The 11,206-nt window shown below is 42.2% G+C and overlaps 1 protein-coding gene across 1 annotated transcript in view; it reads right to left on the bottom strand.

The window, feature by feature from the left end:
- Positions 1 to 10,820, bottom strand: part of CYP3A4 (cytochrome P450 family 3 subfamily A member 4) — a 23,973-nt gene extending 13,153 nt beyond the window's left edge. Inside the window, exons 1-4 of the mRNA XM_017533658.1 lie at positions 10,538 to 10,820; positions 6,910 to 7,003; positions 4,357 to 4,409; positions 2,109 to 2,208 (exon numbers count right to left, since the gene is read on the bottom strand). Of these exons, the coding sequence (XP_017389147.1) occupies positions 2,109 to 2,208; positions 4,357 to 4,409; positions 6,910 to 7,003; positions 10,538 to 10,608 (318 nt within the window). The 5' untranslated portion in view covers positions 10,609 to 10,820. The remainder of the gene's footprint in view (positions 1 to 2,108; positions 2,209 to 4,356; positions 4,410 to 6,909; positions 7,004 to 10,537) is intronic.
- Positions 10,821 to 11,206: the final 386 nt, after the last annotated feature.

Below are 11,206 nucleotides of genomic sequence, written 5' to 3'. Positions count from 1 at the left end.
AAAAAAAAAAAAAAACCCACTTCATCTAAATCATGCTTAATGATGAAAGACCGAATGCTTCCCTCCTAAGATTAGGAACAATTCAAAAATTCACCGCATTTACACATTATACTGGGAAGTCCTAATGCAATAGACAAGAAAAAAGAAATAAAAGGCATACAAATTGGAAAGGAAATAAAAGAATTGTCTCCATTTCCAGGTGACATAATTGTCAATGTACAAAATCTCAAGGAATATACAAAAAGACTTGTAGAACTACTAAGTTTTGCAAGGTTCTAGGATACAAGATCACCACACAAAAACCAAGCAAATTTCTATGTAACAATAATCAATATCTGAAAATACAAGAAAAACATAATATAATTTAGAGTCACTCCAACAAAAATGAAATACCTTAGCTGTAAATCTAACAAAACATGTACAGGATATCTATGCTGAAAACTACAAAATGTTAAAAGCAGTCAAAAGAAACCTAAGGAAATGGAGAGGCATACTATGTTCATGAACTGAAATACCAAACATAGTAAAAATATAGATTTTCCCTAAGTTGATCTATACATTTAATTCAATTCTTGTCAAAATAACAGGTTTATTTGTAGACACTGACAAACTCATTCTGAATTTTTATGGAAAAACAGAAGACCAGGAAAAGCTAAAACAAATCTGAAAAAATAAGTCAATAAAAGTAGGAAGAATCACTCTACATGATGTTAAGAGTTACTATACAGCCTGTCAGACACAGTATCACCAAAGCAAGCTATAGACAGCCTGCATGACCTAAGAGGATCTGGGGCAATACAGATCATCAAGCAATACAGTTATCTTCATGAGTTTTGGGAAAAATTAGCTGTGTATCTATCATCAAGAGATTCACAATCAATATCTGTATCAAGATGAAGAATTTCAAATAGCACATGTACGACCATGTCTGAAATGTAAGCATTCTCTAGCATAATTTGTATTGAAATAAACGTTATCAACTTGAATGTAAATGTACATGTGCAGATATCCCTAAAGCTTTTATTGATCAAAAAAAAAAAAAAAAGTTACTGTACAGCTACTAGAGTCACCACAGTGCGGTATTGGTGGAGGAATAAACATGGTGATCAATGGGACAGAATAGCAATTGAGAGATGCACAGAAATAAGCCCAGTTGATTTTTAACAATATGCCCACCTTTCCAAAAATGGTGTTGGAACAACTGGACAGCCAAAAGCCACAAAAAAATAAACCTTGATCTAAATCTCATACCTTATGCAAAAAATAACACAAAATGGGTAATAGAGTTACATTTAGTAAAGCATTAAACTTTATGACTTTTAGAAAAAAACAGCAATATAGGAAGAAGGGCTAGGCAAAGAACTTTCAGACTTGACACCAAAGCACAATCCATAAAAGGAAATATTAATACATTGACCTCAAAGTTTGCTTTGATATAGACCCTGTCAGAGAAAAACACTTGTGACTATAGGATAGCAGAAGGGAGCCACATGGTGATGGAATGGGTATTCATCTTGATCATGCTGATCATTGCACAAGTCTACGAATGTGATAAATTTGCACAGAACTACACACACACACTCAAGACCAGCCTGGCCAATTTGGTGAAACCCTGTCTCTACTAAAAATACAAAAATTAGCTGGGCATGGTGGTGCGTGCCTGTAGTCCCAGCTACTTGGGAGGATGAGGCAGGGGAATCACTTGAACCCGGGAGGCAGTGGGTGCAGTGAGCCAAGACTGCACGACTGCACTCCAGCCTGGGAGACAGAGCAAGACTCCGTCTCAAAAAGAAAACAAAAACAAAAACACAAACACACACAACTACACATACAAATATACAAATGAGGGCACATAAAACTGGTGAAATCTGAATAAGCTCTGTAAACTGTATCAATATATTAATGTCAATTTCCTGTACTATAGTAACATGAATATACTGTATTTATAGTTATGCAAGATTGCAAGATGTTACCATTGGGGGGGGGCAGGATGAAGCGTACGTGGAACTTTCCTGAACATTTTTTAGGCAACTGTCTATGAATATATAAGAATTTCAAAATAAAAATTTAATCAATCAGCATTTAAATTTCAAAAAATAGATGCTTACCCTCCGGTTAGTGAAGACAGAGTAACATTCTTTCACTAGCACTGTTTTGATTATGTTGGGATCTGCGATAGCCAGCACAGGCTGTCGACCATCATAAATCCTGTGTGGGAAAAAAACAGTTGATTAAACATCAACAGCCTTATTCTACAGCTGGAGCCAAACCCAGGAAGCCAGACTTTGATCCTGAGATTACATAATCCCCTACTCGTACAATCCACAGCAACCTTAGGTTCTAGTTCATTAGGTATGACACATGGCAAGAGTCTAACAAAGGAGCCACCCAAGTCTTCGTATGACGAAGGGTAATGTGGGCCAAACAGGGAAGAGACATTGAAAGACAAAAGAGCTCCTCAAAGAGATCATGCTTAGAATACAGGAGAGCATTTGTTAAGCTGGGTGGTGCATACGTGGGTATTTCCCATGCCACTATCCATAATGTTTCCTATGTCTAAATATATATATATTTTTTTGGGGGGGATGGAATCTCGCTCTGTCACCCAGGCTGGAGTGCAGTGGCACCATCTCGGCTTGCCGCAAACTCCGCCTCCTGGGTTCAAGCAATTCTCCTGCCTCAGCCTCCCGAATAGCTGGGACTACAGGTGCATGCCACCACAGTTGGCTAATTTTTTGTATTTTTCATAGAGACAGGGTTTCATCGTGTTAGCTAGGGTGGTCTTGATCTCCTGACCTCGTGATCTGCCCATCTTGGCCTCCCAAAGTGCTAGAATTACAGGCATGAGCCACTGCACCCAGCCCAAAATATCTCATTTTTGAAAAGACTATTAGGTTCATGAAAAATTGAAGGCAGGTAAATCATCAGATGCTCACAAGGACTAAATGTTGCAAGGGGCAGTTGGAGTAGGACCCATGGACATCCCAAGCTTTGTGTTCTTTCTACTCAGTCATGTTGCCTGTATGGGCCGTGCCAGCTCCACAGCACCTCGCAGCCGGCACTGCGGTTTCTGAGGACTTGGTGAGAGAAGAGGAAGAAGCACAAAGAGCTTCTCCCACTTGCTTCTAGTGAACACACACACCACTGCACCTCCTCCACTGCTCTCACCAAACCTCTAGCACCTCTGACAGGGAACAGCTGCTGCAATTGGCTGAGGCCACCTGATAAAATCACAGTCCATCAGCCCGCAGGGAACACAATGGTTTAAGAATATTCAGCATCTCTTCAAATTCAGCACAAAGGTATAGACAAATACTTGTACATCCTTCTATTAAAAAGTCTTGGCTTAAATTTAATAACAAAATGGAAGGAAAAATTCCACACTTGCAGAGAAAAGTGAAAAAACAAACAAACAAAAAACCAGCAGAACATAAATGGTTTCCCAGTCTGTTTCTCTGTATCTCTTAACCCTTCTTTTAAAAGTACATTAATTCCAAAGTTTAAATGGAAGAGTTTTGACTTTTAATTGGAAGTGAATTGATGTGGGAAGGAGATGATGCCATGCATTCATGAGCACATATTGGAAGAGTCTGAGACAATGCATGTGAGAAATGGGCACCTAAGGAAGAAAAAAAGAAAAGGGGAATAGGCAGCCCCTGGACAGAAGGCAATGCTGGGAGTCCCTGAGCCAACAAAGTCTGGAGAAGAGTTGTAACCACAATGCTTCCAGCCTACTTCAGACTGAAGAGCTCAACATCCTTGGTAGGACAAGCCTCGAAAAGTTTTACAATAGTGAGTGTGAACGTTGTCAGAACCAAAATGATGTCACTGTGTGTGTGTGAGAGAGAGAGAGAGCGAGCGTGTGTGTATGTAAAAACCCTGACAAATAAGGCTATGAAGAGGGGATTCTCATGCTTGTGTGCCTGATAACAAAACTACCACGAAAGACTTTGCAAAACCACAAGCTTGCACAAAGGCCATCCCAACCTTACATAAAAATAGTTTTTCAAGGACACCTGCCTAGCAACTGCCTGTTCAACCTTGGTGTGGAGCCACCCTTGTTATTAATCTTTGTAGGGAGGGATAATTATTTCAAAACTGATATGAAATCCCCCTCCTATTTTCCTTGGAGCATCTTTGTCTTGCTTTGCCCCCCCTGAATTTGCATATAGTTTATAATAGCACACAGATTCCCATTGCAATAATTATCCTCTTCTTTCAGAGAAGTTCTCTGTTTATAGTTAGGTTTACAAGAGCTTCATCCTAAGAGGCTCTGGGCTAAGACTGTCCTCTGTGCAGTGGGGTAACCTCATCATAGAAACAAGTCTATCCAATGGAGGTTTCCAGAATACTCACCCCCACACTTTTCCATACTTTTTATAACATTCCATGTCAAACTTCCAAAAGCCCTGGGAGGAGAAACAAAATAATATTTGATTATTATTTTAAATGTACTTAACCCTGCCTCTAAATGGGACTGAAAACAGTCGAGTCCAATCAAATCAGACTTGCTGGCAGTTAGAGGAAGCTTATTTAGAGATGTCATAAGGGAAAGGAGAGAAAACAGAGGAGACTTTTGAAATGGGAAATTCAAAAACCACTCTTGAATTTCCTCCAAGTGTTGTGGATACTGAATGACTTATCCTTGTGGATAAATACTAAGCAACTCCTTGTCTTTCAATGTCTTTTTCTTTTTCATGTGTTGTCTCTAAAATCTGATAAATCCCTGAATGATCACCTCCAGGGACAGTGGGGAAACTGAAGCTGAGGGAACATGAGTGAGTGTCAGAAGGGAATGCACAGCCTTTGATCTCTTTGTTCGTCATCCTTTTCATTTATTTCACGAGCTCGCTCTAGAATTCTAGCACAATTAGAAAGTTACAGACCCCAAGGACCTCTTTTAGCCTAGCAGATTTAGGTAAGTCTGAGGCATGTTGTTGAGTGAGAAAATGAGTGAGCAACAGACTGACAAAGTGAACTTGCTTTCCAGTTTTCCAGCTCAACATGGAAGTTACGAGAAAATGTCACCTCTACACATCGAGCATAACAAATTATGACACTGGCTCGGAGTTTTCACTGAAACTTAAAAACAACTGTGGCACTTCCTCAAGGACTTAGAAATAGAAATTCCATCTGACCCAGCAATCCCATTACTGGGTATATACCCAAAGGATTATAAATCATTGTGTTATAAGGACACATGCACACGTGTGTTCATTGCGACACTGTTTACAATAGCAAAGACCTGGAACCAACCCAAATGCCCATCGACGATAGGCTGGACAAGGAAAATGTGGCACATATACACCATGGACTACTCTGCAGCCATAAAAAATGATGAGTTTGTGTCCTTTGTAGGGACATGGATGAATCTGGAAACCATCATTCTTAGCAAACTGAAACAAGAACAGAAAATCAAACACCACATGTTCTCACTCATAGGCGGGTGATAAACAATGAAAACATATGGACACAGGGAGGGGAGCATCACACACTGGGGTCTGTTGTAGGGGGCCACGGGGGAGGTTGGGGAGGAATAACATGGGGAGAAATACCAGATGTAGGTGACGGGGGGATGGAGGCAGCAAACCACATTGCCAAGTTTGTACCTATGCAATAATCCTGCATGATCTTCACATGTACCCCAGAACCTAAAGTACAATTTAAAAAAAATCCTTCCTGTTTCTACATTTCAGGGGTGACGTTTTAACTATGCAAAAAGAGGTCCCAGAAATGTGTATTTTGGAGGTATATCTACTAAAGAGTTGACCTGGGAAAGGTGGTGGGGAAATTATTGCTTTTGCAGAGGGAAAACATAGGAAGCTCCTGGGCAGTAATTAGACAACAAAACCCTCACTTGGGAGAATTAGAATCTGAGAAATGAGACTCAGGTATGCAGGAAAGATGATCTAAGCCAGAGAGCTGACTGCTGCTGCTGGCCCTGTGGACATGAGCTCTTCATTTTCCATCCAGGGGCCAGGCCCCTGGCAGAGCATCCGACCCAGTTAGGCATAAAGGCTAGGCCAAAGTTCACAGTCCATGTGGCACATGTGGCATTCTATTCAGCGAAATTAAATACTTAATAATTTTGTCACATCATCCTCTTTCTAGTGATTTCGCATGTGATTCCATCTTTGTGTAAAATGCGCGCACACACACACACACACACAAATTCATTTTGTGCTTAAATATCTCAGGTTGATAGACAACCACCATCTCATCTCAGTTACATCGCTCCCTGCTAAGACTCACCCATAGGGTGCAGCTTTTGAAGGAGAAGAAGTAAAGCAGAAACCCTTTGTTCTGTCTCTCAAAACTACAAAAGATGTCATGGGGAGTAAGAGTTGGGGTAGAGCCGTGGAAATACTATCAGGGAATTTAGCATTTTTTGGAGACTATTCAAGTAGGTGCAAACGACCCAATGGTAAATACTTGGGGTCCCCAGTAAACTGAGTTTCAAAGCTATCCAGGAGGAAGGGAAAAAAGGCTAACTCATGAGCTCTTGCTACACAGAGGAGAGTTTGACTCTCATGTACACAGATAAGAAGCCACAATCGGAAGGTCCTGTTACTACTTTTAATAATAAGTATGACTGTACCTTCCTGGGAACCTGCACAGAGCAAGAAGAAAATCCTCTTTATGATGCTCACAAAGTCTTCACATCAAGTTCTGACATCAGGTTGCCAATCTCCCTGAGATTTGGGCTGTTTGACTGAGGCAAACCTGAGGTTCCTGAGAGTTAAGAAGAGCCCTGGGGTAATCTTTGCTGTGCTCTGGGTGATGTCTGCACACTGTTTCTGAAAGTGTAAAACCTCAGACCTTCCTCCCAAGGAGAAGCATTTTTACTGATGGAACTAAGCTGCACTTTTCCATCACAAGAAGCAAAACGGGGAGCTCCAGAACACTTACCTGACGGTAGGACAAAACAGTTCCAAAAAAGGGCAGAGGTGTGGGTCCCGGAATTCCAAGCTTCTTAAAAAGCCCATGTGAATGAGTTCCATATCTACAAAGTGAAACAGAAATCAGGTCACAGGGTTTGTGACTTTATAGATACAGGGACTGGTGAGTCACTGACTGAGGAACTGGAATTATCAAGAGAGGTAGGTAACATTAAGGCAATAAATAATAAGAGTAACTCCAACGGCAAAGATTATATTTGTTCATCAGGTCCTTTCCTGCCTCCACCATGAGACCCCAAAAAGTCACAATGATTAGCTAAAAGCAGCTGAAGTCTTCCTGGTCCCAATCCTGGCGTGAATACTTCATAAATGTCCTCAAACGTGAGCGCTCCTGAGAGGTTCAGGTGGGAAGTCTTCCAGGGCACTTCATTCCCTTATGTCTATCTAATAAGTGGACTCTTCTCTGATTTGGGAATCCTCATCCTTATCATTCACCTGATAAGCATGGTGCCAGTGCTATGGTCTGCATCTGTACCCCTACCCAGATCTCATGTTGAAATGTAATCCCCAATGCTGGAGTTGGGGCTTGGTAGGAGGTGATTGGATCTTAGAGGCAGTTTCTCATAGTTTAACACCATCCCCCCTTGGATGCTGTCCTCGTGACAATGAGATTTTATGAGATCTGGTTGTTTAAAAGTGTGTGGCACTTCCTCCCCACTCTCTCTTGCTTCTGCTCCAGCCATGTAAGATCTGCCTGCTTCTCCTTCACCTTCTGCCATGATTGTAAATTTCCTGAGGCCTCCCTAGAGGCAGAAGTCACTGTGCTTCCTGTATAGCCTGCAGAACCATGAGCCAACTAAATCTCTTTTCTTTATAAATTACCCAGCCTCAGACATTTCTTTATAGCAATGCAAGAAAGGATGATTACAGCCAGACATGCTCATTTTTTTCAAGGCGATCAGTCACAAAGCAGTCAGTTTGTTGCCTCTGCACATCAACTATCTCTGTAGGAAAACCCGTTAAGGCTGGTGCTCCCTATGGCAGGCCTGCTTGCAGCTCATCTTTGATGGGTCATGCATGGACCCTCCCAGCTGGGGGTTATGGATGTCTGAAGACTTTCCCAGTCTGATGTTACTCAGGGGTAGAGGACTGGAGGAAGAACAAAGGCTGATGGAAGGGGTCGCCAGCCATCAATTCAGCCATGAACCTGCTAGTCCCACATAGTTGGCCCCAGAGAGGCAAATTAGGAAAATGTGGCTGAATAGTGTGGAGTGTATAAATGGATCCGTTCACCTTGTATGTGCTTTCAGCTGAAAGACAGGGGCCTTCTAATGTCCACATACCCTCCTGTTGATAGCAAAAGATGCAGTATTCCACGTAACCATAAAATATTCCACAGTTGAATTAAGACCATTTTCTCTTCTTTAAAGGGTAGCTTTTAAGGCAGTAAAGGTTCTAAACATTCTGTACAAATCCAGTGACTCTTATAATATGTGGTAAAATACAACTGAGAAATTGCATGGGGGGTCGTGTTTGGAGGACCCAGAGGAGGCAGCACAGCCAGGCCCAATAGTGCATTTGGATCCTTCCCCCAGAAAAGTTAGTGGAAGTGCGTGCACCATTACTAAAACCGGGGTGGCCCTGGGTTTTCCCACTCCGGTTCCTTCCTTTGTTGTCACAGCCATGGCAGATCAATGACACTAATCTCTGCTCCTGAACTTTAAGCAAGTTACCTGACCTCTCAGGTGAGGACAAGCTATTGAGTTAATGTGTCAGCAGCATTGGCCCCTGAGGAAAGATCTTGGTGAATGTCTAGACTCACATGGTACCATGTCAAGGCAGAGGGTGAGCTGGGCGAAGTCTTTAGTTTCTTTCCAGCTGTCCTCTGTTTGGTAGAGTAATGCTGCTTTTGGTTCCAATGAAGAGGCTAACAGAAAGGCCAGTCATCTATTGCACGTAATCGTGTTGGCCTAAGGAGGACATGGTCTACACTACAGTTTCTGACTCCTGGGCTGCATCAGCATTGTCTAAGGCTAAGGTATTGCCTGCCCGGCTGCCCAAATCTGTAGTGACAGCCCCACAACATGGCAGAGCACACACAGAGTGACACAGATGGTGCCCCGTGTCCAGGCTTGAAGCAGATGAGATGCCAACCTGTTTGCCCTTTGAGTGACCTCCACTCTGGGGCCAGGACCCATGAATATCTCCTTGGAGTTGTACCCTGAGAGCTAAGGAATATTTTCTGACTTCATACTGATCCTACCTGGGTACCTTTACTGTCATCACTCACTCACAGTCTTGCTTGCTTCCCTGCCTTGAGAGTTTATGTTAACCTGCTAAGCAGGTTTATTTGAAATGGAGGTATTAAAATAAACTGTCAGGAAGGTATATTTTAAAGACAAATGCAATCTTGTCATAGAGATATACATTTGTGCATTAGACTCATATTCCTGACATTATTCTGGAAATATGAGGTTATTTTACACACATTTATTGTCACAAATACTGAACTAATAGCCCTCTTTTATCATCCAGGGGAACATGCTGGAAATAGTTTATCTCCAAAAAAATCTGGTTTTAAATATAATAAATTTAAGCCATAGCAATTCATGTTAAAATATCAGCAAACGGAAACTGTTGCCACAATGCACTGAATTTCTAACCATTCTGTGAAAGAATTAAAACGAGGTTTATATTTTCTATTTTCATGTCATCATAATTCCCTATTCTTAATAAAAGTGAAATTGAGGTAGAAGTAAAATGTGACAGATGGAAAGGCTCCACTGCCCACAGTGGGGAGTATCTCTTCTCTCCACCTGCTCTAGGATGCCGGGAATCCCACAAAAAGACATATGCAATCTTGTCATAGAGGTATACATTTGTGCATTAGACTCATAGTATGAGTCTAATGCACAAATGTATACCTCTATGACAAGATTGCATATGTCTTTTTAAATATACTTTCCCAACAGTTTATTTTAATACCTCCATTTTTCCCTTTATCATCTTCTACCACAACGTAAAGGGAAAAATGTGAAATCCAAATTCTGGTTTAGTAAGCTGGGTCCAAAGCTATTGTCAATTAGATCATCCTCAATCAAAGCTGTCCCTAAGCCCTTCTTGTCACTAAAGATGGATGGCGGAGATGCTTATTTATTTCTTTATAGATCTGCGTAAGATCTGTAATAATCTCTATGTTTGTAGCATCCAACACTTAAGCTACTTCTCTTTGAACATCTATTTTTTGTTTGTTTGTTTTGAGACGGAGTCTTGCTCTGTCACCCAGGCTGGAGTACACTGGCATGATCTCGGCTCACTGCAACCTCCACCTCCTAAGTTCCAGAGATTCTCCTGCTTCAACCTCCCAAGTAGCTGAGACTACAGGCATGCGCCGCCACACCTGGCTAATTTTTGTATTTTTAGTAGAGACGGTTTCATCATGTTAGCCAGGCTGGTCTTGAACTCCTGACCTCAGGCAATCCTCTCTCCTTGACCTCCCAGAGTGCTGGGATTACAGGTGTAAGCCACCGCACCTGGCCTGAACATCTCTTTTTGATCTTTAAAACAGATAAGGGAGAGTCCTGATTAGCACCCCAAGTCCAAGGAAACAGAGGAGAGGAGCCTGGACAGTTACTCACAGATACAGGAGCACGAGGCTGACAGCCAGGAGAAGCCAGGTTTCAACAGCCAAGTTTGGGATGAAATCCATCACTACTTTCCTTCCTTATCTCTCTCCTCCGAGTCTTCCTTTCAGCTGCGTGCTGCTGTTTGCTGGACTGTGTGCGTGGAGCTTTCCTGCCCTGCACAGCAGTGATTCAGTGAGGCTGCTGCATTGTTTATGTACTGGATCAGGAGGCAGGGCTGGAGTTGCAGCCAGTAGCAGGGCCACCTGCAGTCCACCTGCAGTTGGAAGAGGCTTCACCTTGGCAGTTGGCAGAGAATCACACATAACACCCCCCACTGACCTCCTTTGAGTTCATATTCTGTGGGGAATCATAAACAAGTCATTCAGTGTTACTGGAGAGTCCAAGGGTTATAGGGGTTATCAGAAACTCAAGTGGAGCCATTGACATGAAACCTATTAAATCTCCTCTCTCCTGCCCTTGTCTCCATGGCTGTCTTCATTCCAGAATACTTGAAATCCATCCCAACAAGCCATACCTACAGATCTATACCCATGCCTGGAGTGCCCCTGTGCCCCCTAGAAGACTCCTATGCATCCTTCCAAGCCCAGCCAGACAGAGCCTTCTCTTAGAGTCTTTCCTCACCAACCTACTCACACAGATATGACCGTTTCCTTCACACAA

The sequence above is a fragment of the Cebus imitator genome, unplaced genomic scaffold (genome assembly GCF_001604975.1).
Source record: "Cebus imitator isolate Cc_AM_T3 unplaced genomic scaffold, Cebus_imitator-1.0 Scaffold82, whole genome shotgun sequence".
NCBI lineage: Eukaryota > Metazoa > Chordata > Mammalia > Primates > Cebidae > Cebus > Cebus imitator.
The sequence above is the reverse complement of the archived record's forward strand: the minus strand, read 5'-3'. Positions and strand labels throughout refer to the sequence as shown.